The 27585-nt window shown below is 43.0% G+C and overlaps 1 protein-coding gene across 11 annotated transcripts in view; it reads right to left on the bottom strand.

The window, feature by feature from the left end:
- Nucleotides 1-27585, bottom strand: part of LOC105482885 (PX domain containing serine/threonine kinase like) — a 97922-nt gene that overhangs the window by 15859 nt on the left and 54478 nt on the right. For all 11 annotated transcript variants that reach the window (XM_024793242.2, XM_011743355.3, XM_011743364.3 and 8 more), the window contains 12 exons: nucleotides 20772-20849; nucleotides 20215-20288; nucleotides 19592-19666; nucleotides 15841-15945; nucleotides 15184-15285; nucleotides 13743-13904; nucleotides 13223-13340; nucleotides 11570-11648; nucleotides 7007-7055; nucleotides 2184-2261; nucleotides 1570-1656; nucleotides 1025-1094 (listed from right to left, as the gene is read on the bottom strand). In XM_024793242.2, coding sequence (XP_024649010.1) covers nucleotides 1025-1094; nucleotides 1570-1656; nucleotides 2184-2261; nucleotides 7007-7055; nucleotides 11570-11648; nucleotides 13223-13340; nucleotides 13743-13904; nucleotides 15184-15285; nucleotides 15841-15945; nucleotides 19592-19666; nucleotides 20215-20288; nucleotides 20772-20849 — 1077 coding nt within the window. The remainder of the gene's footprint in view (nucleotides 1-1024; nucleotides 1095-1569; nucleotides 1657-2183; nucleotides 2262-7006; nucleotides 7056-11569; nucleotides 11649-13222; nucleotides 13341-13742; nucleotides 13905-15183; nucleotides 15286-15840; nucleotides 15946-19591; nucleotides 19667-20214; nucleotides 20289-20771; nucleotides 20850-27585) is intronic.

Here is a 27585-nt window from a genome sequence, read left to right as displayed (position 1 = left end):
GTACACTTTTCTCCTCACGCCCCAGGCAGACATTCTCCTCCCTGACTTCACTGAGAAGACTGAGGCATGACCTGTGAATACCCCCAATTTCCTCCCTTCTACTTTCCTCCCTGTCCCCACCAAATCCTACTGCTAGGAAGAGATGCATGAGTTTCCTCAAAGCTGACACGAGAGCTGGGCTTTGGATGCTAACCCTTGGCTTTCTACCCCCCTGGCACCCCTGCCAGTCACCGTCTCTTTTGCATCTTCAAATTCCCCCTCTCTGCTCTGTCCTTCCTCTGCCTAAAATATAAGCAGGTTTTCCCCAACCCAAAAATCTCCCCTTCCCATGGCCCTCCAGGGCTAAGCCAAAACTGCTTGGTCACTAGGGTGAAACCCTCCCTTCTCTATGTGGGCTCTACTTTACAGATTCATAAATTAGAAAAACTGGAAGGCCCCCAGGGATCATTCAATCTGGCTCTGATTTCCAAAGATGGGACATTATGGCCCAAAGCCAGCAGAGCTGGGTGAGGGACAGCTGGGAGTGGCAGCAAGGACGGCCAACTCAGGATGGTGCTCTTTGTACCATCTCGGTTTCTTGCCATCCCCACACACCGTCGAGTCCTTTCCTTAATTCACACAGGAAGGCACATCCTCCCATCACATGGGGTCCAGAGCAGCAGGCAGGATTTAAGGTCATTTCTGTTCATGCAGGCTCTACTAAAAAACAGGAGGCCTTACATTTTAAGTCAGGTCTGTTTTCCTCCCATGGCTAATGCTCCTGTGTCTTTAGTTGATCAAATTCTGCCATCAGTGAAGAAGGTGAGCTACCCAATTACCTCAGAAGTCCCTTCTAGCATTTGAGTGCTGTAAGCCTATGAATGCTGTTGCAATCCTTCATTAGAGACAGAGTTATTTTGTTCTCTGTAGTCATTACTACATTGCCCAGTTTCTGGCCAGCAGAACTCAAGACCTCTTGACCAACTAGAGACTACTGACCCTGACCTCTGGGTCCTGGGTCCCATTATCATCTATAGCCAGTTACCTGAATTATTGGAGTTGTTGTACTTCGCTGAATGCTCCTCACTATTTTCAAGAGCAGATCGTTTTGACTTCTTTAAGAATAAAAGAAAAGGGGGAGGAGGGAGAGGAAAGCAAAGAATAAACACAGTGAAGCTGGAAGTCAGAGTAAAAATATTTTTCAGGCATACCATTAAACTAGCTACAGACAAGGTCATACTTAGCCCCATAACTTAATACAGTGAAGAAGCCCCAGTCAAAACTAAAGGGGGAAATTAAACAACAAATGCTGACTTTACTAGCTCAGGCCAATTGTTTCCTCCAATTACATACATTATGCCATGATCTGCCCAGCAAGCTAGGAAACTACATGGGCCATTTCTCTGCTGATTATCATATGGCTTTTTTTCTTTTCCAAAAAAAGCTGCACCCCAGTCATATGGAAATAGTCTTAGCTTTCAAGGAGATATAGCACAGCCATCTGTCATTAAATGGGCACCATTAACCTAGAGCTTTCTTCACATGTACTCAAGAACTCATGGAGGGAATGCAGAGAGACACCAGACTTACCTTTCGAGCTAAAATCTTTCTTTTCTTTCTTTCCTCCTCAGATCCATGGTGTGACTGAGCTCTTGCCAGTCTTCGATGCTGGTGAATCTTTAAGAGAGCATAAGATATAAGCATATCCCACAGAAGGCAGCTTCCTAATGAAAATCTTCTCCAACATGTTTTGGCAAACCACATTTTATTGGGATGAAAAAACTTTCCTTGCTCAGGCTGTCTACTTCCTGGCTCAGGTCTGGATGCCAGGTAGAGGAGTATGTCAGAGGAAGAGGTCCTTTCTCATGCCCCTGATGCCTTCCTGCCTTCCCCTCTTTTACAGAAGAAGAATGTGGTGAGATAGCATGGACCATGCATGCCCCCAACTACCACCAGCCAGCATGCCCTGATCAGAAACCCAGACTGCCCTTCCTGGACATGTTTGTTTCCCACATAGACTAAGCAGGACTGAGGGCAGGACTGTCAAGTATTCAGCTCTGCGGGGCAGCATTCAGCCTAAAGGCTGGCTGAAAGTAAGTATGCTTAAAATATTTGTGGAGTGAACAGTCAAATGTCAATCACTATAAAAACCACGGCAGAAGATGGGGACACTAAAAGGTAAAGAGGAACTGTTATCAATTTACCTGTTTCTGTTCTTCAATGAGTCTCTTCTCTATACATTCTTTGGCAATTCTCAATGCCTCTTTTAACTTTGTAGGGATCTGAAAGGAGAGAAAAGTACATCATCCATTGGAACAGGTGACTGGAGATACTCCCAAGTCCTGGAGTAAATGAAGGAGCAGGTGGTTATCAAGAGCCATTTGGAATAAAATCAGTTAAAGCTGTCCATTCAAATCCTACCCCAGCCACTTCTGGTATCCCTAACACACTCACTTCTCTAGCATTTTTTAGCAATGAACACATAAACTAAAACATAAATAAACATGATATGTTTCAAGTAATTCAAGTGATTCTCAAGGGCTGTAAATTGCCAAAACAATCTGAAAAAGAAAAACAAAGTTGAAGGCCTCATGTTTCCTGATTTTGAAACCTATTACATAGCTACAATAATTAAAACAGTGTGGTACTGACATGCAGGCAGATACATAGACCAATGGAAAAGAAGAGAGAGCCCAGAAATAAACCCTTGTAGATATGGTCAAATAATCTTTGACAAGGGTTCCAAGAACATACAATGGGGGAAAGGACAGTATATTCAATAATGGTGCTGGGAAAATTGGATATCCACATACAAAAGAATGAAGTTGGACCCTTACCTTACACCATAAACAAAAATTAACTCAAAATGAATTCAAAACCTAAATAGAAGACCTAAAACTATAAAACTCCTAAAAGAAAAGACACAGGGGAAAAGCTTCATGACACTGGATTTGGCAGTGATTTCTTGGATATGCCACCAAAAGCCCAGGCAATAAAAGAAAAAATAATTAAACTTCATCAATTTAAAACTTTGGTGCAGCTGGGCACGGTGGCTCACGCCTGTAATCCCAACACTTTGGGAGGCCGAGGTGGGTGGATCACTTGAGGTCAGAAGTTCGAGACCAATCTGGCCAACATGGCAAAACCCCATCTCTACTAAAGATACAAAAATTAGCCAGGTGTGGTGGTGCATGCCTGTAATCTACTCGGGAGGCTGAGGCAGGAAAATTGCTTGAACCTGGGAGGGTGGAGGTTGCAGTGAGCTGAGATTGTGCTGCTGCACTCCAGTCTAAGCAACAGAGCAAGACCCTATCTCCAAAAGAAAAAAAAGAAAAATAAATAAATAAATAAAACATTGGTGCAACAAAGAACAACGGAGTAAAAAGACAACTCAAGGAATGGGACATAGTATTTGCAAATCATAGGTCTGATAAGGGGTTAATATCCAGAATATATAAAGGAACTCCAACAACTCAACAACAAAATGTAAGTAACCCAATTAAAAAGAGGCAAAAGACATAGACATTTCTCTAAAGAAAATATACAAATGGCCAACAAACATATGAAAAGACACTCAATGTCTTTAGTCATTAGAGAAATGTAAATCAAAACCACAATGAGACATCACCTTACACCCATTAGGATAGCCACTATTAAAATAATAAGATAAGTATTGGTGAGAATGTGGAGCGACTGAAACCCTTGTACACTGCTGGTAGAAATGTAGAGTAGTAGAGCTGCTATGGAAAACAGTATGGAGGTGCCTCAAAAAACTACAAAATGGAACATGAGGAATTCCACTTCTGGGTATATATCCAAAAGAATCAAAAGCAGGATCTCAAAAAGATACTTGCACACTCATGTAAACTGTAGCATTATTCATGATAGACAAGAGATAAAAGCAGCCTAAATGTTCATCAACAGATGAACGGATAAACAAAGTGTGGCATATACGTACAATGGAATATTATTCAGCCTTAAAAAAAAGGAAATATTGTCACATGCTACAATATAGATGACCATTGAGGACATTATGCTAAGTGAAATAAATGATTCACAAAGGATAAATACTTATATAAGGTTTCTAGAGTAGTCAAGATCATAGAAACAAAGTACAATAGTGATTGCCAGGAGCTGTGAGGAGGGAGAAATGGAGAGTTATTATTCTACAGGTATAGAGTTTCAGGTTGCAAGCTCTAGAGATCTGTTATACAACAATGTGAAGATGGTTAACACCACTAAACTGTACACTTAAAAATGGTTCAGAGAGTAAATTTTATATTGTATTTTTTATAAAAATTAAAAATTTTAAAATTAGGTCAGGCACAGTGGCTCGCACCTGTAATCCCAGCACTTTGGGAGGCCACTTGGGGCCAAGAGTTCAAGACTAGCCTGGGCAACATAGTGAGACCCTGTCTCTACAAAAAATTAAAAAATGAGCAGGGTGTGGTGGCATATGCCTGTTGTCCCAGCTACTCAACAGGCTGAGGCAGGAGGATCACCTGAGCCCAGGAGATTGAGGCTGCACTAAGCCCTGTCATTGCACCACCGCACTCCAGCCTGGCAGCAAAAAATCGCATACCTCAAAAAAAAAAAAAAATTAACATTAAAATTAAAAATTAAAAAAATTGGCTGGGTACAGTGGCTTATGCCTGTAATCCCAGTACTTTGGGAGGCCAAGGTGGTTGGATCACCTGAGGTCAGGAGTTCAAGACCAGCCTGACCAACATGATGAAACCCCATCTCTACTAAAAATACAAAAATTAGCTAGGTGTGGTGGCACATGCTTGTAATCCCAGCTGCTCGGGAGGCTGAAGCAGAATTGCTTGAACCTGGGAGGTGGAGGTTGAAGTGAGCCGAGATCACGCCATTGTACTCCAGCCTGGGCGACAAGAGTGAGACTCTGTCTCAAAAGAAAAAAAAAATTTTTTTTAATTATATAAAGCTTATTGGAACATACACGAATCCAACCAGTTATTATTTTATAACTTCATAGATATTTTCTTTGTGAGAGATTTATGTTCTGAATTTTACAAGAGTAAACTTTCCGGCTTTCCCTGTTGGGAGACATTCCTAACAGCCCAGTTTGTTTCTGAGCCTATCATTTCTTTCTTGTTTTTTTTGAGACAGAGTCTCACTCTGTTCCCCAGGCTGGAGTGCAGTGGCATGATCTCAGCTCACTGCAACCTCTGCCTCCATCATTTCTTTTTTTTTGAGACAGAGTCTCACTTTGTTACCCAGGCTGGAGTGTAGTAGTGTGATCTCAGTTCACTGCAACCTCTGCCTCCCGGGTCCAAGCAATTCTCCTGCTTTAGCCTCCCAAGTAGCTGGGATTACAGGCACCTGCCACTAAGGCTGGCTAATTTTTGTATTTTTAGTGGAGATGGGGTTTTGCCATGTTGGCCAGACTGGTCTGGAACTCCTGACCTCAAATGATCCACCTGCCTCAGCCTCCCAAAGTGCTGGGATTACAGGCATGAGCCACCACGCCTGGGCCATTTCTTAATTTATTAGCTTTTTAAACCATGAGCAGTCCAGTCCTGGAAAATAAGATCCCCAGATCATGTTGAACTTTCTGTCTTCATTATTCTGTAAAAATTTCAAAAAAAAAAAAAAAGCTGTCAGTAGGTAATACAGTCACATAGTTTAAAATCCCAAAGGTATAAAAGGGCACATACACAGTGAAAAGTCTCCTACCTACATCCATGGAGGAAACCAATGTTACCAGTCTCCTGTATATCTTTCCAGAAAGTCAGTGTACATACAATAATTAATGTTGGATTTTAAAATCTTACTATCTTTGCTGCATAGGCTCTCTGGCTTAGGGGAAGAGCGAGGTCTAATACTAATTCCTGAATCCTAGAGGCCGGACTGTCAGGGTTGGAGGAGAATATATTTATTGACAAGGCTGAAGAAATTTCCTAAGATGTTTCAGTGAAGAAGATAATAATTTAAATGTTTTTTCTCTCCTACTGCAGATCCAAAGAAGCTATTACTGTCAGAATTCCTCTAACTTTCAAAACAGAACAGAGGAAAGCACCTCTCGCACTGACACAATCTTCTAAACCCTTGGTTTTCTTTCTTTCTTTTCTTTTGTTTTCTAAATTTATTTTCATCCTAACAGTATTACATGTTCTTTTGGAATATAGAAAGGAGAGGGAGAATTACCTTTTATCCTCCCACCCAAATTGCACTCACAGTGAGCACTGCCAAGAGCCATGGCCCAAACAAGGAGTTTCTGTAGATGGCTTCAGTTGTCTAATGACAACAGACATATATTACTCACCAATTTTACACATGAGTACGTGCAGACTCAAAGATTAAGTGCTTGCCCACAGGTCAGTAGCTCTCAACTGGGAGCAATTTTGTATACCACCCCCCAGGAGACATTTAGCAATGTCTGGAGACATTTTTGGTTGTCACAGTGCGGGAAAGGGGGCAAGGAGTATTGCTGGAATCTAGTGGTGAGGTCAGGGATGCTGCTTCACATCCTACCATGCACAGGCAACCCCCACAACAAAGAATCATCTGGCCCAAAATGTCAAATGCCGTGGCTGAAAAACCCTGCTGTAGATATCTTACTTTTAGATATCAAAAAAACAGAATATTAGCTGTTATCTACAGCTAATATTATAAGAACAAAGTAAGATATCATTCTGTTTTTTTGGGTTCCAAAGCCCACTCTCTTTCCATGACACATAATACCACTGCTTCCCAGGAGAAGACCTCCTTCCAGGCTTGTTTCTAGATAGGTATGTTGTTTTATACATATCTTATTTTTTTATACCTAAGAACAAATCTAAATCATTTTCCATATTACAACAATGTCTTTATCAATTTCACTTTTAATTATATTATCAAATAGATGTACCATAAATTATTAACCTAGCCCCTAATTGTAGGACATTTAGATTGTTTCCAAACCTTCCCTATTATATATCTTTTCTTTTTTTGGCTAAAAATACAGCTAACTTTCAAAGTCAACTTAGTTATGTCACAAACCAAAAAACAATATAATTGTCTTTACCTTAAACTGTGGTTTTTCAGAAGTGGTTAGTAAAACATCGCTGAATAATCTGTAAAGAAAAGAAACAAACAAAAATCCTTCTTGAACCAGGTGCACTCTCAGACTAGGATTAAAGCAGATTAAGACACTTTTAGCCCATGAGGTCTCCCTTCCCTGCACCACATCCTGCAGCCCCCGGCCCCATCCACCATTCCATGTTCACTAACAAATGCAAAGTAACTGTGTTACTAGGGTATCTGGGACAGCTGTGTATTACAGGGGGTTTCCCTGCTATGGGCAATATTGCATTTTTAAGAAATTACTTTTGCGAATGCTAATTTGCAAAAATATCGCAAATAATATATGCAGTAGATATTTCTAAATAGAATAGTTTTCTGCTATTTTTCTTGCCTCAGGAGAGGATAAAATTTATTCTAGAGTTCAGTAACATAAAAATGTTCAAGTAGAAAGGAACTGTCCTGATTGGAATCTTAACAGGAAAGTAATTTTCTTCTAAGTATTTCTCATACTTCATTTTAAAAAGTAGTAGCTTTTGAAGTAAATCAATTCTCTCTTCAAAAATATGTTACTGGCCAGGCATGGTGGTTCATGTCTTGTAATCCCAGCACTCTGTGAGGCTGAGGCAGGGGGATCACTTGAGGTCAGGAGTTCGAGACCAGAGTGGGCAGTGTGGTGAAACCCCATCTGTACTAAAAATACAAAAATTAGCCAGGTGTGGTGGTGCATGCCTATAGTCCCACCTACTTGGGAGGCTAAGGCAGGAGAATCCCTGGAACCCAGGAGGCAGAGGCTGCAGCGAGCCAAGATTGCACCACTGCACTCCAGCTTGGGCAACAGAGCAAGACTCCGTCTCAAAAAAAAAAATAAAAGGTATGTTATTACAAAAAAGTAAATTTAAACAGACACTGGGTCTACTTAGGGGGAGGGGTGGGGAGAGGAGCAGAAATAATAACTATTGTGTACTGGGCTTAATAGCTGGATGATGAAGTATGTACAACAAACCCCCATGACATGTGTTTACCTATGTAGCAAACTTTTGCATGTACCCACAAACCTAAAAGTTAAAAATAAAAATAATAAAAAATGATTTAAAAATTACCCATGTGACCAAAAAAAAAGTATATTATTAAAAACAATAGCATGAGCCAGGTACAGTGGCTCACACCTGTAATCTCAGTACTTTGGGAGGCTGAGGCAGGCGGATCACCTGAGGTCAGGAGTTCAAGATCAGCCTGGACAACATGGTGAAACCCTGTTTCTACTAAAAATACAAAAATTAGCCAGGTATGGTGGTGTGCACCTGTAGTTCCAGCTACTCGGGAAGCTGAGGCAAGAGAATCACTTGAACCCGGGAGGCGGAGGTTGCAGTGAGCCAAGATCACGCCACTGCACTCCAGCCTGGGCAACAGAACGAGATTTTACCTTAAAAAAAAAAAAAAAAATGAAAAGAAGAGAAAAAAACAATAGCATGAACTGGGTGACTGGGCACAGTGGCGTGCGCCTGTAGTCCCAGCTACTCCAGAGCTAGAGGTGGGAGGACCATTTGAGCTCAGGAGTTTAAGACCAGCCTGCATAACACAGCAAGACTCTCAAAAAGAAGGAGGGGGAGAAGGAAGGGAAGGGGGAGTGGGAGGGAAAGAAAAGAGGGGAGGGGAGTAGAGGGGAGTGGAGGGGAGGGGAGGGGAGAGGAGAGAGGGAGAGAGGGAGAGACGCAGAGAGGGAGAGAGGGAGAGAGGGAGAGAGGGAGAGAGGGAAAGCATGAACAACTCTGAACTGCTGGGTAAAACAGGTCAAAGAATAGAAATGGTTGCTTGGGTAGCACCCAAACAGCTATAAGTGAGTCTTTCTTTGAATATGCCTCCTGCCCCTCCCCTACTTTTTAAAGAGATGGAGTTTTGTTATGTTGTTCAGGCTGCCCTGGAAGTCCTGGGCTCAATCAATCCTCCCACCTTGGCCTCCTGAGTAGCTAGAACTATAGGCATGTGCCAGTATGTCTGGCTGAATATCCTGCACCCCTACTTTGTTTTATTATTTTTTTTATTTTATTTTTTTGAGACGGAGTCTCGCTCTGTCGCCCAGGCTGGAGTGCAGTGGCACGCTCCAGAGCAAGCTCCGCCTCCTGGGTAGCTGGGACTACAGACGCCTGTCACCACACCCGGCTAATTTTTTGTATTTTTAGTAGAGACAGGGTTTCACCGTGTTAGCCAGGATGGTCTCGATCTCCTGACCTCGTGATCCGCCCGCCTTGGCCTCCTAAAGTGCTGGGATTACAGGCGTGAGCCACCATGCCCACCCCTCACTTTGTTTTATTTTTGAGACAGGGTCTCACTCTGTCATCTAGGCTGGAGTGCAGTGCGCATTCACGGCTCACTGCAAATTCAAATTCCTAGGCTCAAGCGATTCTACCACCTCAGCCTTCCAAGTAGCTGGGATTATTACGTGGTGCACAGCACCATGCCTAGCTAATTTTGTTGTTGTTGTATTTTTTGTAGAGAGAGGGTTTTGCCATGTTGGCCAAGCTGGTCTTCAACTCCTGAGCTCAAGTGATCCACCCGCCTCAGCCTCCCAAACTGCTGGGATTACAGGTGTGAGCCAACGCGCCCAGCTACATTACTCTTTTTTAAAGATGGGAACTTCATCACAAGCAGAAATGACAGGATTAGCTTTCCCCACAGGGCTCCTCAGGGCCCTGTCTCTCCCTCAGCCACACATCTGTTTACTTCCAGAGGACACATTTTAATTGAACATGGTTTACACCTGTCCAAGAGTTCTTTTCATGGCTGAAGCCCACATGGTAGAAAGACTTAGGTGAAGAAAAAATGTTTGGATTCACTTAAGGACTGGAAGACTGGAGAAAGATGTAAGAACTTTGGAATGGGGAATGTAAACGCAAACTAGAGTAAATTAACCTGTACACAGGCTATTTCCTAAGTACAAGTGCATTTTGCTAGAAAAGTTTGTGTGAAAGTTGTTTTCCAAACTGGGTCTGTTTTTCCACATGCACATTGTTTGTTTTGTTTTGAGAAGGAGTCTCGCTCTGTCGCCCAGGCTGGAGTGCAGTGGTGAGATCTTGGCTCACTGCAACCTCTGCCTCCCCAGTTCAAGTGATTCTTCTGCCTCAGTCTCCCGAGCAGCTGGGATATCAGGAGTGTGCCACCACACCCAGCTAATTTTTTATATTTTCTTAGTAGAGACAGGGTTTCACCACACGTTGGCCAGGATGGTCTAGAACTCCTGACCTCAAGTGATCCACCTGCCTCAGCCTCCCAAAGTACTGGGATTACAGGTGTGAGCCACTGCCCGGCCCACATTATTACATTATTATTAATGGTTGTTGGTTTGGCAACAGATGCTTCAGTGTCTGTGGAACAGTAGAATGTCACATCCACGGTGCAGGGGCTTGGTTTCCTCTTTTCATTACAGTGCCTAGGACAGCAGCTGGCCTCCAAAAGGCCCTCTGTAAACACTTGTGGAAAGAATGAACCAGGAACCTGAAGTTATCTCTGCCTTCTCTGAACTCTGGCTGCATGCATTTCAAGCCGTCCCCCCTGCCTTGTTTCCCCATATTATTGTTTCCAGAGTATATCTGTTATACAATAAGCTGATGCAGACAAAGCACCAGATACACTGCATGGTGTGTGATGTTCAAAAAAGATCAGCTGGTTCAGCAGTAAGCATAACTAACACTTAATGAACACATATTAAGTGCCGGGTCCCTACTGGGAATCACCTTATTAAATCCTCCCAACTACCTTCTGAGGTGGGAACTGTTATTATCATTCCCATTTCACAGTTCACAAAACTCTACTTCCAAAGGTTAAGAAACTTGTCCAAGGTCACCCAGGTAGAAGTGGTGAAGCTGGAATCCACCTCCAGGTCTGTCTGACCCCAAGCACACCCTTCTTAACCACTCTGCTGCCTTTCCATGAAAGAACAGAAAATGCAACTGAAGGGAAGGCCCCAAAGCACTATTTCAGCTGCCCTGGTTATCTATGCATAACCCAGTTTCAGAGAAAATGTCTTCTGAGCTCCAAGACCTTAGAACAGTGCCTGGTACGTGCTAGAGTTTAATAAATAGTACCCAGTCAGTAAATTCACAAGCAAAAGCATGGGTGCTCAGAGACACGTTACCCTCCTCCTGGAGGGCAGACCCTTCAAGGCCCTGTGACTTGTGAACTATGCACAGCTGGGGGCCAACTGGTTTGCTGATGCAGGGTCAGAACAGAGCCACTTGAGAGGGCCCTCCTTCAGTATTTCCTAAGCTGGGGGTTGCGACATGTACACACACCCAATGCTAATGTACGTACACACAATGCTAACATTGAGTGAGGAGATACACGTGAAAATGACACAGATGTTAAAGGACAGCCATCAGACCAGGAGAGCAGAGAGGTCACAAACAAAGGGTCAAGACATCATGCTGCAAGTGCCCATCAGCAAGCAGGCCACGCCAACTCTGCAGGGACCGCAAGAGTCTTTACTACAGTACCAGGTGCTTGGACACAGTGGTCTGGTGTTCAACATAGTTATCAAGATTACAACCAACGCATATGATTGACTTACGGCATCTGTAAGAGCCGGGAGACGGTAGGCATGCCATTTTTACAGGCTTCACAAGACAGCGTAGACTCCAACACGGCCACTTGAAATGAACAGATACACATTTTAGTTCCACAGAACACGCTGGCAAATCCACTTGCTGATGAAAAGTTTGACACCACTTTGCAATAACTGTCTGCGGGCTGATCAGGACAGTGTCAAAACTCTTCACACACAGACAGATGGCATACGTGGGGTGGGGGAATGTTGGCAACATTGGCATTACCGATGACTCAAAAGAAATGGTTTAGCAACTACATGCTGACAGAAAGCTAAACATATTTCAAAGATAATTGGAGGAAGGATTCAAGATACCATTCATAAAAGTGTTTGTTCTCTTGAAAGAGATGTAAACACTACACAGAAGTAAAATTCTGAACTTGAAAGACATTTTGCTGCTTGCCTGCTTTTCATCAAAACCAGCACACAAAATGCCAATTGTTGATATCTCATCATCCAACATCTTGGATGCTATTAACAGGAGCAGCCAGATTTTTCTACCCACAGGTCACTGTTCAGCTTCAGAGGTTCAAATTCAACACAATAGTCCCAGGGCCTGTTCTCTTGAATTGCCTCTTTTGACACAGTAACGCTTGGTGAAGGGTGGACTTGTGTATCTCCAAGGCACAGGGGTCCAAGAGCTACCCTGCCTTCCCCTCTCTCTGCTCCAGCTGTGAGTGCCAGCCTGGCTGTGGAGGGGATGAAAGGGTCCTGGATGAGTCTGTACCAGTTCCTGCATCCCTCCTTCCTAAAGGTGCTCTCACTTGTCCTCCAGCTCCCCTTGGCCCCCGCAAGCAATGCTGTAAGAGCTCCTGGATCCAATTTGTCTGGGTGTCTGCATTCCTGCCTGCCTGCCCTAGGTCTGGGCCTGCTAGGCTCTTATCTACTAGGCTTCCGGTCTATGGCTTGCTTGTTTTGTTTTGTTTTTGTTCGAGGCAGAGTCTTGCTGTGTCGCCCAGGCTGGAGTGCACTGGCACAATCTCGGCTCACTGCAACCTCCACCTCCCAAGAGGAGGGTTCAAGCAATTCTCGTGCCTCAGTCTCCCAAAAAGCTGGGATTACAGGCATACACCTCCATGCCCAACTAATTTCTGTATTTTTAGTAGAGATGGGATTTCATTATGTTGGCCAGGCTGGTCTCGAACTCCTGACCTCATATGATCCACCCGCCTCAGCCTTCCAAAGTGCTGGGATTACAGGTGTGAGCCACCATGCCTGGCCTCTCTTGTTTCTTACAAGTCTCACTTCAGCCTTGATCTGATGTCTGACGCCTGCCTGAGTCCTCGAAACCTGTTTCAAGTTGCCTGGCTCTGGCTTCTGCATCACACTCATGCAGGCCATACTTCTCTTTACATTCTTCTGCTTCCAAAGCTCTAAAGCATTTTACGAAAAGTTCCCAGAAATTTCAGATAGCCTGACAAATGGACAAGCCACCTGAATTTTCACAGAAGTGTATTTAAATAAACTACTCAAATTTGGTCTACTTTTAAATTGGGTAAGAATTTCTGGCTGTGGAGGACAGCAACTTCCTCTGGGTCTTTCCTGGACTCTGGAAAGGGGATGAGTGGCTCTGCACACTACCAGGGCCCAGAAGACCCTTCCCAACCCCATACTGACCCACAGCCATGGACGGAGCAGGAGGGAAGGAGTCCACAGGTACCGAGTCTGGTGGTCGTCCATAAGTCATTTCATACAGTAAGTGGCCAAAGCAGTGGACATCCACACTTTCCAATGTCTGTGGAAGAAACAGCAGCAGTGCGTTCACCCTTCACTTTGGCTTTGTGGACCCCCATGCTCCTGCCCCAAGCCTCCTCTGAGAAACAAAGCCCAGGGACAGCCCTGCTCCTCATTGGTAATGTAAATACAACTCCAAAGCCTTTTGTAAAACCTCATGAGGTATCCCAAAGGTCTTGGTCTGACCCTCCACAGTTTTCCAATCAGTGAGTCCACCTCCCTGCTTACCCAACCGCCATTTCAACTCAGCCTCCCAGAGATTCAGCAAAGCTCTGAGGGCTGATGGGCAAGGACTGTCCCAACTGTACCTTTCACTACTTGGTGCATATTTCCTACATGAGCAGATCATGGGGTAACTGACACCTAAAACTGAAAGTGCTATTTCAATACTTTAGCAACTTACATTGATTTTCCTGAATTGTGAAAAATAAGATCGGTAGAAGGCAGGCAGGCCCAATAAGGAATTCTCAAGGTCTAGCAGCCGGCAAGTGTCCCCATCGAGCATCACGTTGGAGGCGTGAAGATGCCCATAAGGGAATCCCTTGTCATGAAGAAACTTCAGTACCTATTAAAGCATATGGGAAAGTTACATTTTCCCCCCAACTCATTCAGATATAAGACAAGTTAAACTTTGTTTTTTAGTCAATATATTTTGAAGCAAAACCAAACAGGTCACTGGGAAGATTCCTGAAGAAAAATGGCACCTCTACCCATTTGTTTGGAAAAGGAAGTGAAGCTGAATACTTTCCAGTTTTGAGGCTGTGAGATGCAACATCAGTTCTTTCTTTCCCCAAAAGAATAGAGAATCAGCCTGCATATGCTTGGAATTAATAACTCTGACGCCAAAAGGCTCTGCTTTAAGCACTTTCTGATTCCAATCGGCCAGCTCTCTTCAGGGCAAAGTCTTGATCCTCCTGCATAGATGAGTGAGGCTATCATATAAGTGCTTCTGCCAGTAATTCAGAAAAAGGGGTTGAACTAGAAAACATCTCTAGTTCAGTCTCTCCTCCAAATATATTTAGCTGTTTATTAATAGGAACACACAACAGGATCCCAGAAAAAGCAGTAAATCTTTTAGCTGCCATGTAAATAATCAGTGGCTTACCCAGTAAGGGAGATGCCTAGATATAGCCCTGCAATGTCCTGGTGAACTAGAGCAGTGATAGCCAACTGGGGTGCCCAGAGTAATTCACTAAGGACTAGAAGAAAATATTACAACTTCTCTTCCTAGTTGTTTTTAAAAATATTATTTTTTTAACTTGTAATATATAAAATATATTACTAGTATGCTCTCTCCATCCAAAAAAATATAATATATATACACACATACACATACATGTATGTGTGTAGTAGTACACACATATAATTTATAGTTAAATAGACATAACATTGGGATATTAAATTGGTTATTACTGATAAGGTTGCATAATCCCAGAAGCTTGGAGAATACTGATCTAGAGGGTGATGTTGGAAAGGCTTCTTACTGTTGGTTATACTTCTGCAAGGGAGCCATATGGCTATGTATACGACATAACAAAATAAAAAATCTTGGCACAGGGATAAATAGCAACCAAAGATAATATAAAAGTTGGTATCCACACAGTAAAGTTCTTAAAACTCAGACACTAAATTGCAATAGCTAAAGCTTTAAGAATTTTGTAGACCTAAGTGACTGTTGCCTTAGTCTCAAATATTTGCTTGTTGAGGCAAAATATGACAATGCAATCAGTTTATAAGTAATCAGACAACTTAAGTGATTTTGGATATGACTTAAGAACTTTTCCAGGTGAATAATGCAATTTTGGATGAAATTTGAATGCAACTTAAACAAAAGTACCTCTTACCTCTAATATTTGCCGTCCATATGTTTTTATTTGCTGGAGTTCCAGGCCCTGAATCTTCTTAGGGTTGCAGTACTTCTTTAGAAATGGGTCTTTTGGTTTTGCCTTTGGAAAAGAACAAAGAACACATAAGAAAGCAGTAGAGGGGCCAATATCTGCACACAGACTCCCTGACCAGGCAGGATTCTACAGAGGCTAGGGGTGCCAGAGATGGCCAGCTGCAAGATGTGAGTTTTTAAAATACAACAGTCTGTGTTGTTGATAGAAAGAGGCTGACCCAGATTCCATCCGTTCTCTAGCCCAGTGAAGATGTGCCTGGTCTTACCCTTAGCAGACCCCAAAGTCTTGCATATTGTTCGAATTCTTCAGTACTGCTTTGTTAAGTGCAAAACACAAACTTAAAAACTGACCTAAGAGAGCAGCTTGCAATGTAATGGACATAATTATTAAATGTTCAACCTTTCCTCACGTGGGAAAAGGAATGGTCTTTAACCAAACTAGGTAGAGTTTTTATTGCATGAATAAAAGTAAATTCCAAATAAAATCGAAACTAACATCAAATCCTCAGGGCCTAGCCTCTGGAGTCTTAGAGACTAAGTATCAATAACAGGTTCTAAAGGAACTTGAGAATTCCTTATGACCATGAACTTGCACAGGTACCTTGTAGATCAGATCCTTCAACGTTCCCTTCTCATTAAACATCCTAATTAGCAACGCTGAGGATTCATTAGCTGTGGCAAAGGTAACTCGATAGATGTAAGGGTGCTGTCAAAACAAAAAAGAAATTCACATTGATTTGTATCAGGATCTAGGTCCTTCTAAATCCAGAATCTGGTTATGCAGAGTCAAGTACTACTGTGGTGGTGCAGTTGCATATGAATGTAGTGATATTCCCTGAACACATGGCATTTTCAAGTCATTCGGTGACCAGCTAGTTCCTCCTTCTTCAGATGGAGGAAGGGACATAAACTGTAGGAACAAAGGAAAACAGGAAACAGATAATGGATGTGGTAAACTCTACAAGTGAAGGGGTCCTCTTTGGTGTGTGCACTCTCACGGCTCAGGCAAAAGTGTGGTGGAAGACAGAGAATGTCCAAGTTTTGAGGATAACAGTGTTAATATCCTGTCTCTGTAAGTCAGTAAAGAATATAGCCAAATCTCAGAACTGCCAAATGGAGACCAGGATCAATGTGTCTTCGCTCACAGCTTTGCCTAACATTCCGCACTGCTGTTTGGGTGCCAAGCCAAGAAGCATGATAGCCAGAAAACAGGCAAAAGTAGCATCTTCTGGAATCTCAGCCCTTTCCACAGTAGCTGGCATGAATCTTCCTACCCTTCTATAGAATTCTGCAACATAAAGATTCACAGTGTCCTCCTCAGATGAGGAAACTGACATTAAGCAACTAGGGTGGAGAAAAGACAAATTATTTAATGTGTGAAAGGAAAGTGCTTTTTCCCTGGAATTCTGGTTACATGAAACAAACTGGGTCTAGACAAGTATTACAATGCTCATTAGCTCAAAGGAATATCATGAAAATTTAAACCCATGGGAGCTGAGCTATGCAGGGATTTTGGAGGCTGGCATGCAGTAGGTTGGCAGGTAGAAAGGTACACCCAGGAAAATACAGTAATTGATCATGAAGTTCTCCTGATCATCACATCAGAATGGTTGCTGCTGACTTTTTAACAGCTTTGTTGAGATATAATTCACACGCCATTACTATTCACACATTTAAACTGTACAAGTCAATGATTTTCAGTATATTCAGTTATGTAACTATCATACAATCTAATTATAGAACATTTTCAACACCCCAAAAAGAAACACAATGGGTAGAATAAAAATCCTTGAGTACATACTCATACAAATTTTTTAAACAGGGAGAAGAGAAGCTCTTTAGAGTAGAATGCCAACTAATAAATAAATATAGAAGAAATAATACAGTTAGAAAATCACATTAAATGCTAAAATGCTAGTGGGCTTGATAAAGAACAGAATATGTAGTCTCACAATTATCTCCTTACACACTGGTTATTAATTACAGGTATTTATCTTAAGAAATTAAGGATGGGTATAATGTTTAGCACAAATTGTTCACTATGGCTTTTTTCTTTTTTAAAAAATAAGACCAAAAAGCTGGAGGTGATCTAAATGTCAATGGAAGATTGAGTAAACTAAGGTATAGCCAATGATAATTCTTTTTTTTTTTTTTTTTTTTTTTTTTTTTTTGAGACGGAGTCTTGTTCTGTCACCCAGGCTGGAGTGCAGTGGCCAGATCTCAGCTCACTGCAGCCTCCGCCTCCCGGGTTCACGCCATTCTCCTGCCTCAGCCTCCCGAGTAGCTGGGACTACAGGCGCCCGCCACCTCGCCCGGCTAGTTTTTTGTATTTTTTAGTAGAGACGGGGTTTCACCGTGTTAGCCAGGATGGTCTCGATCTCCTGACCTTGTGATCCGCCCGCCTCGGCCTCCCAAAGTGCTGGGATTACAGGCTTGAGCCACCGCGCCCGGCAGCCAATGATAATTCTATACAGCCCATAATAATGATGCTATATTTATTGACAACCAAAGATGCTCATGGTTTGACAACTAAAGATGCTCATGGTACACCACTAATGAAAAAAAATCAGGTTTTAAAGCACTACATATATAATTTACTTTTTTTATCACAAAAATTCTTAAAAAGTAACAACTGAACATTTTGGTTCTGTCAGGCCTCTGAGCCCAAGCCAAACCATCGCATCCCCTGTGACTTGCATGTATAGGCCCAGATGGCCTGAAGTAACTGAAGAATCACAAAAGAAGTGCAAATGCCCTGCCTCGCCTTAACGGATGACATTCCACCACAAAAGAAGTGAAAATGGCCGGTCCTTGCCTTAAGCGAGGATATTATCTTGTGAAATTCCTTTTCCTGGCTCATCCCGGCTCAAAAAGCTCCCCGACTGAGCACCTTGTGACCCCCACTCCTGCCTGCCAGAGAACAACCCCCCTTTGACTGTAATTTTCCTTTACCTACCCAAATTCTATAAAACAGCCCCACCCTTATCTCCCTTTGCTGACTCTCTTTTCGGACTCAGCCCACCTGCACCCAGGTGAAATAAACAGCCATGTTGCTCACACAAAGCCTGTTTGGTGGTCTCTTCACACGGACGCGCATGACAGGTTCATACTTCTGGTTGATTGGGATTACAAGTAAGTTTTATTTTCTTGTTTTTGCTTATCTGTCTTCTGACTTTGCTACAATTAATAACCATTTATATGTGCTATCTTTTTTAAAAGAAGCACATCTAGTAAAAGAAATTTAGGGCCAGGTGCTGTGGCTCACACTTGTAATCCCAGCACTTTGGGAGGCTGAGGCAGGCGGATCATGAGGTCAGGAGTTCGAGACCAGCCTGGCCAACATGGTGACACCCTGTCTCTACTAAAAATACAAAAATTAGCTGGGTGTGGTGGCACGCGCCTGTAATCCCAGCTACTCAGGAGGCTGAGGCAGGAGAATCGCTTGAACCCAGGAGGTGGAGGTTGCAGTGAGCTGAGACTGTACCACCGCACTCCAGCCTGGGTGACAGACAGAGACTCCATCTTGAAAAAAAAAAAAAAAAGAAATTTAGAACTAGCTCCTGACAGCCTGTGTCACACAACCAATCAAGCTCTAAGACCAAAGTGTCTTTTGGCTTCACATTGCACCTCATTAATAGCTTGGTTTTGCTAGCTTGACAAGACACTATATGGCCAAAAACAAACTTGTCAAACCAAGTGCACAAGTCAGCGTAATTGTGTTCAGTTCGCTAGTGATTCATTCCAGGGAACTACATCTTCATGCAGACAAGATAAAGAATGTCAATGTTAACTCAATTTCCTGGCCAGATTAGTCTTTGCTGAAGACATTCTGCACATATTTTGAAATATATCAATGTGGTTCTTTGCACTGAAGGCCCTAGATAGAGCTGTGTAATAGCATAAATTATACTGTGTATTCCTAAAGGTCAACTTGTTAGCCTGTGAGGGTAGCAACTCAGATAGAAAAATGGCGATTTTGCCTTTTCTTCACCCAGCTTATCTAAATCCTTATTAGTTCTGTTTTCTCAGGTTAGGAAGAGTATCTTTCAGTTCCACTGATACAAACACCTTCACCAAGAACGAGGCTGGGAGAAGTGGCTGCTTCCCTACTCTGATCTTGTTTAAAATACAAAGTCTATGTTTAAATTACTACGTTTCATGGGTTGTGTAGATGTCATGAATGCCATTTCAAATGGCCTATGATCTATGAGATTAGCCCTATACAATTTCAGACTGAACTGAAATCCACTGTATTTCCCCATTCTCTTTTCCAGCTCTTCTGTCCATGTTCACCCAGAAAAAATACTGTGACTCTGTCATCAGCACTGAGAATACTAGAAAGACATACTCACCAAACAGGAAGGCAGAAGTTTGATTAGACACTGAAAATCTTTATCTGACAAATACTTGTCCGGGCCAAGGTCAGCCTGAAAACATGAAAAGGAGTATCAGGGTACTGCTTGGTCACCAAAAGAAAAATTCCTTGTCTTTCCCTTTAATTTTATTATCCAAAATATGACTGGAAACCAAAGATGAAAACCACAATAAGTCTGGCTGCCTCAAGACCTTTCTGGAAAAGCAGTGTGTAAAAAATACCAGACTTAACTGTCATCTTATCTAATACCATTAACCAAATGTATCACTAAAACTCTCAAAGTCAAAGAGATAAAGTAATGACACAAGTCGTCTTTTTTTGGAGTAAACTCCAAAACTGTAAACCCTAAAGAGATTCCAGAATCATTTTAAACTGTTCCTATTTCTTTCCAAATGTTTACTAGTTGACCAAATATAATAGAATTTATATAACCAAATGCACAGGAAAACGATTTAAAATGACTTTTCTTTGAAAAGGACCAAGGAAGCCTTTACATCATCACTTAAGAGCACAGTACAATTTTGTAATTCCCTTGTCAAATCTGCTTTCATTAACCCATCTAAAGTCACTGAATGAGACTGAAGCAAAAAGCTAGCTTACCCAGCTTAACACTAGCCGTTCCTTTGGCTGATTTTTAATCTTCATCAAGAAATATTTCTTCCTTATTCTCCAACCTGCCATAAAAGCAAAAACGTGCTTAGAGCTGCACAATTTTTGCAACAATTGATATGTTTCACTAAGTAATCAAGAAAAATTAAGTTTGGCAATATTATTCGCAGTTACATAGGCACAAGTAAAAGAACCATTTAATAACATTGACATAGCAAAGGCTATACTTAAAAAGAAACGGTAAATGAAGAAAATTTTCACGGAAATGGCAGGAAACTAGCACTTCAGTTTAGATTTAGTGAAAAAAATAGATGAAGAAGGAATGGTGTTTCTGAAAGTTATTACCATCCAAATCCTTTGATGAGGCTTTAACCAAGGTTCATTAAGTATTAAAAGTTAACAGCTGTATCCTCAAGCAGTTGGGATGCAAAAAGAAAAAGAAGTCACCTGCATTTAAGCATGTTCTTGGGATATGTATCAGAAAGCATAACTAAGGATCCAGTTCTGTGATCTGTCTTTTTAACAGAATGAGCATGCCAATGTCTCACCTATGTCTTTCAAAGGTTCCACCACCTCCCACTTTGGTTCTGATCGGAAGAACATGGAAACCTGTTGTAAGGCAATCTCTGCAAAGACATTTTAGAAACCCATTAGTCAGACATATCAGGAAAGGGCCATATGCTGAAGATGTTATTCCTGTAAATGAAATCCTTATAGTCTATAACCTTTTTTAAAAACGTAATTACCAATAAATAAATAAAATAAACACAAACTAAATGCAATGTGGGATTCTAGATTGGACCCTGGAAAAGTACATTAGCAGAAAAACTGGTAAAATCTGAATAAAGCCCATAGTTAATAGTAACATTACTAATATTCACTTCTAGTTTTGATAAATGTGCCATGGTTGTATAGAATATTAACATTAGGAGAAACTGGATGAGAAGTATATGGCAATTTTCTGTACTATCACTGCAACTTCTTTTGTTTAGTTCTGTTTGTTTTTTGAGATAGGGTCTCACTCTGTTGCCCAGGCTGGAACGCAGTGGCACAGTCACGGCTCACTGCAACCTTAACCTCCTGGGCTCAAGTGATCCTCCCACCTCAGCCTCCCGAATAGCTGGGACTACAAGCATGGGCCATCACGCCTGGCTAAATTGGTTTTTTTTTTTTTTTTTTTTTTTGAGGCAGAGTTTCACTCTTGTTGCCCAGGCTGGAGTGCAATGGTGAGATCTCGGCTCACCGCAACCTCCACCTCCTGGGTTCAAGCAATTCTCCTGCCTCAGCCTCCAGAGTAGTTAAGATTATAGGCATGCGCCACCATGCCCGGCTAATTTTGTATTTTTAGTAGAGATGCGGGTTTCTCCATGTTGGTCAGGCTGGTCTCGAACTCCCGATCTCAGGTGATCGCCTACCTCAGCCTCTCAAAGTGCTGGGATTACGGGTGTAAGCCACCACGCCTGCCCGAGGCCTGGCTAATTTCTGGTGTGTGGGTTTTTTTTGTTTTGTTTTTTAGTGACAAGGTATTTGCCATCTCACCCAGGCCGGTCTCAAACTCTTGGCTCACGAAAGCCACCCATCTCGACCTCCCAAAGTACTGGGAATACAAGCATGAATCACTGCACCAGCCCACTGCAATTTCTACGTAAATTTAAAATTATTCTAAAATGTAAAGTTTATTTTAAAAATTATTACTGTGAAAATGTATATTTTTCAAAACTGGAAAATCTAAGATATGTAATCTAGCTGGTCTAAGCCAAGAATTCAATATACGCACCAGACCACAGCCCAAGCCCAAAACTCAAAACATGTTCTAAAGTCAGCTGAGAACAGCATTTAATGTTGCTCCAAGTACTATTTATCCCATCTGGAATTATAGCTTTCATCAACAAAAAAGTGATTAGCCTTAAATATATACTAGAAACAAAAGCCAGTGTACAGCAACAACATGGTTCTATTGTGGAAAGTCACCGAGTGCCTGTTTACTGGGGGAAAAAAAATCCATCCTCTTTTTGTGTTCATTTATCATGAAAATGTTTCCCCCTTTTAAGAAGACAATGAGAAAGGAAGTTCTTTAAAATTCACTGCATTAAGAAATTATCAAAATTTACATTTCCTGTAAAAAGCAACATCTGTAATTTGCCATTTCCCCTCATTGCAGTGAGTAAATGAAGCCACTCCAGATCCTTGAAAGCAAACAGCAATCCTCCAAATGCACTGTGGAATTTCACTTCTGCCTAGCATTAATTACATTCCAGGCAGACTGGTGAGGCATGAGGGATTCAGTAGAAATGCTCTCCATATGTCAAAATGACCTTGTTTGGAATTCACATGTCAAGAGCTTGGCAGACAATATCATTTGGATATGTTTTATAGTACATTTTGAGTTAAGAGATCAGGGAAAAAAACAATTTACTAGCTATTTGTTTACTGACTCAATATGTAAAGTGTCAATAGCATCAACTCAGAAGAAAACATGTGATGACCAAATACAAAACTGGCTCCATTCACATTTGTTCTAACTACCCCAGTGTGACAAACCATCTGGAAGATCTGGGTGCAGCAGAAACACACAGACTTTCATTATCAACACTGGGACTTTGTACCTCTTCTATAATTCATGTTAATATAAAGTGCTTTTAGTATTTCCAAAGTAACTCGAACATAAAGAAACTTAAAAGGAAATTAAGTGAAAATCATTCACATCAACTTTGAGAAGGAGCATGAAAAATAATTCTCTAATGTGTATAATGTCATTCTAAAAGATTGACAGTGACACGGAATTCCCCACAAAATCATTATTCAGCAATATCTACTGTATGCTACTATGTGCTACACATTGTTTTAGGAATAGGGGAAATAGCTGTGAACAGATGGAACACACTGGATTTCTTACTGATAAACTGAGGACTGTGAAATAGCCTTTTTCACTTAGGGGTTAGGGAATTGGAGAAAGGACAATTTCTTCCCACTGAACTGTGATTTACTGTCAAATAAACTGCATGACTATCATGTGCCAAATAATAATCCCCTCCTTCCCCAGACTCGGGCAACACACTTCAATCCTAAACATCTACTCCTTTGCTTAGAAGCCTTTACTGGTTCCCCACTTCCTTGCCAAATCAAGACCAAACTTATAAACCTAGTGTTCAACCAACCTCTGGCTTTAACCTACCTTTCTGGCTTTATCTCCCACAGTGTGTGGGATCTCTCTGCACACTGAGATTTGCCTACCATGGCCCCTAAACACTGGCCTGTCCCCATTCCCTCAGCATTTTCCATCTGGCCCAGACTCAGCCCAGATGTTCTGCTCCATTAGCCAGGACTCTCTCTCTCCCTCCCTCTTTCTTTCCTCTGTACATTTCTAGTGCTCTATGTGTCCCTCTCTTACGGGGTTACCCTGTGAATGTCCTCTATTAGGACTACTCTATTCCACCTAGACTGTATGCTGTGGTTGGAAGGGTATATCTGGGTAAAGCCAGGATATATCTTCTCAAGCTGCTCTGCCCAGAGCACTGGCCACTGCCTCTCAGCCAGGGTACCTTCTACTCACCCCTCAAGTCTCAGTGTAGGAATGACCTCTTCTGGAAAGCCTTCCTTCATCTTTAGGTGTGGATCATCCGTGCCCCCGCCCCCTTCCCCAAGGTGCTCCCTAACATTTACTCTGCCACAGCCATCACCTGTCAATCTCCTGGTGTAACTGTCATGCAGTAGGAAGTGGGGGAATTATTCTTTCCTCCTTGCTGTATACATAGCACCTGGCACACAGTAGATACTCAGTAAGTATCTGACGAAGCAGGAACCAAGGGTTCAATCATGTTCAGCAGATGTGGAAACTCTCTCCCATTAGAACATGAAATCCATGAGAAGGAAGGCATCTGCCCTCTAGTTCTGACACAGGAACTGACTGACACGTGGAAAAACTGCATGCTCAGAAAGTGCTGATAAACAAACTGGAGACAGGAAATGGAGAACACAGCCTTCAAGTCCATCCTGTGCTTCCCACAGAGCTCAGTTGTACCAGGCGCCCCCATTGTGAGCAGGGAACAAACACTGACTCCTCTAGGACTGGAGCTGGGGTTCAGACCCCCAGTCCACTATAGCAGGTTGCACTGCAGAGAGGCCTGCAACCTCACCAAATACCCCGCTGTTGATCTAAATATAGTCCTCTTTCCCCGCTCTCTCCCTTTTTATATCCTGAGTCCACTACTGTCCTACCTTTTCAAGGGATTCCTGGGGCTTTAGGCCTAAAAGGTAACTTCAGCACTCCCTGGTCCATTCCCCGCTCCCCAGCCTCTTGTTTTATAGGTCAAGATGTGGGCCCACAGAGAGGAAATGCTGCTAATGACAAAGCTGGGACCAGGATACAGGCCTCTTGATTTCTGGTCCAAATGACTTTTGCATGGACATTAAAACCCCCTTACTCCAAGAGGGTATGAGGACTGAGGCGGGAAGATGGCTACAGTGCAGTGAGGCTTTTAAATGATAGAAGTACCTTGTTAAAAAGATGAATATTGTAGGCTGGGCGCAGTGGCTCATGCCTGTAACCCCAGCGCTTTGGGAGGCCGAGGTGGGCGGATCACAAGGTCAGGAGTTCGAGACCAGCCTGGCCAACATGGTGAAACCCCCATCTCTACTAAAAATAGAAAAAATTAGCTGGGTGTCGTAGCAAGTGCCTGTAATCCCAGCTACTCGGGAGGCTGAGGCGGGAGAATCACTTGAATTGGGAGGCTGAGGTTGCAATGAACCAAGACCATGCCACAGCACTCCAGCCTGCCCAACAGAGTGAGACTCTGTCTCAAAAAAAAAAAAAAAAAAAAATGTAAGGGAGATATATGTGTGAGACAAACATCTCATGGACAGGAGATACCTGTTTTCCCTGTACAACAGCTGACTGTCAATTAGACTTTCTAATTCAAATGAACACCTCACAACTCCCTCACAGAAGAACAAGGGCCTACATTTCCTTTCTGAGGATTGGCTCTTCTGGAGAAAACCTGGAAAAGAAAGAAAGTCCCAGCAGTCCCAGGCTGGGGACCCAGGTAAGAGAGGAGGAAGCTGCCAATGTCCTGAGAGCTCCTGGTTAACCATCCTCTGGGAATAGAATGCCATCACAGTCCCCCTCTAACAACGCACCCTCACCCTCTGTCAGAGCAAGGACCAGGAAAAGTGCTCTGCTGATTCTGGCCACCACTTGAACACAGAACTCAAATCCTGCTGAAATGAAGCTGGGTGGTGACTGCAGACCATGTGGAAAATGAGAAGAGGTGGAGACATTATCCATATTAAAAGGGAAAAGTGGGCCAGGCACAGTGGCTGATGCCTGTAATCCCAGCACTTTGGGAGGCCGAGGCGGGCAGATTGTTTGAGCTTAAGAGTTCGAGACCAGCCTAGTCAACATAGCAAAACCCCCTCTCTACAAACAATTTAAAACTTAGCTGGGCATGGTGGTGTGCACTTGTAATCCCAGCTACTCAGGAGGCTGGGGTGCAAGGATCACTTGAACCCAGAAGGTAATGGGTGCACAGAGCTGGGATAGCGCCACTGCACTCCAGCCTGGGTAACAGAGTGAGACCCTTGCTCAAAAAACAACAGGGGGAAAGCGGCCCTGCTTAGAGAAGTGCCACAAGGTGAGAGGCATGCAGGGGATGCTTCTGGGCCATGCTGTGAATCTCAGGAATGGTCCAGTCAAGCTGGCATGGAGGTGGTGGCCTATGTTTCCTTTTCCTGAGGTGGCTGGTGCATCAGCCTCGAGGCTAGACAAACTCTGAAATTTCATTCAAAGGGGGATATAAACCAATGTCTCTCTGAAAACAGCATCCATCACCCATTGTTTCATTCCAGGATTATGCCCTCTGAACAGCGGCCAGCACAGGTTCTGGCAGGAGTTTCTGATGGTCTTTTTATACCCCTGCCCACATCTGCTTTGGACTCCTGATCCTCTACCATGCTGGAGGCCTGGGGGTGGGAAGGGGGAGTGGAGATCAAAGACAATAACAGCATGTGGGGCAGGTATAGAAAAAAGCAGAGAATCGACAACTGTCAGAATAGACAACCTTCTAGGAGCCACAAAGCATTTTAACTTAAACGCTCAGACCAGACTAAAGTCACACAAATGTGCAATCCTGGCTAGGGCCCTCCCTCTCTGGGGGCCTTAGTTGAACTCATTTATGAAAAGAGAGGGTTAGACATGATACATCTGCTCTAAGATCCCTTTTAGTTCTGACCCCATGGGACTCAATGCACTTCTGGTGCCAGCTCCCTGAGAGCAAGGAACACATTTATTTGTGCCTGCATCCCCAACACCCAGCACACATCACATTTGTTGAACAAAAGGCGGCCGGGCGCGGTGGCTCAAGCCTGTAATCCCAGCACTTTGGGAGGCCGAGACGGGCGGATCACGAGGTCAGGAGATCGAGACCATCCTGGCTAATATGGTGAAACCCCGTCTCTACTAAAAATACAAAAAACTAGCCGGGCGAGGTGGTGGGCGCCTGTAGTCCCAGCTACTCGGGAGGCTGAGGCAGGAGAATGGCGTAAACCCGGGAGGCGGAGCTTGCAGTGAGCTGAGATCCGGCCACTGCACTCCAGCCTGGGCGACAAAGCAAGACTCCGTCTCAAAACAAAAAACAAACAAACAAACAAACAAACAAACAAAAGGCATCATTATACATACACTACACCTTCATGCTTGCCCTCAGAAGAACATTAGCAGGCACTCGCAGGGAATGAGGGAGATAAACCACTGAGTGGGCCTGGGTTAGGGCTGATTTGACAAGTCAGTCCAGATGGCCTGCTGTCTGACAATTTTGGGAGCAATCAAGGTGAAACATTGAGAAATGAAAGCCACAAAAGATGCTACTTTGACAGAATTCAAGCTGTCCCTAGAGCCCCAGTCCTATCTGTGCTATTTTTTCTCTTCCCTGAACAAAAAAACAAGTGGAGGCAAGAATGGAATCCTTGTAACAATTCAGTGCTCCATTTGGTAACTTATAGTAAGTGTGAGTTTGAAATAAACTTTTCTTCTCTTGGTTACACTGTAGAAAGGCATTTTCCTTAGCCCTGCACAGCACTTCAGCTAGGAAATGGCAGGTACATCCTAGCGCAAGGCTTCTCATGGTTTAATGTGCATGCAAATCACCTGGGGACCTTGTTAAAATCAGATCCTGATTCAGGAAGTCTGGGATGAGGATTGAATTCTGCACCTTCGACAAGCCCCCAGTGATGCCAATGCTGCTGGTCAGAGAACCACACTGTGAGTCACAAGCCTCAAGGGCTGTGGTTTTCAAACTTGGCTCCATATTGGAATCACTTGGGAAGCTTCACAGACTACAAGCTCCACCCACAGAGACTCTGATTTAA

Source organism: Macaca nemestrina, chromosome 2, assembly GCF_043159975.1.
Source record: "Macaca nemestrina isolate mMacNem1 chromosome 2, mMacNem.hap1, whole genome shotgun sequence".
Lineage (NCBI taxonomy): Eukaryota > Metazoa > Chordata > Mammalia > Primates > Cercopithecidae > Macaca > Macaca nemestrina.
The sequence above is the reverse complement of the archived record's forward strand: the minus strand, read 5'-3'. Positions and strand labels throughout refer to the sequence as shown.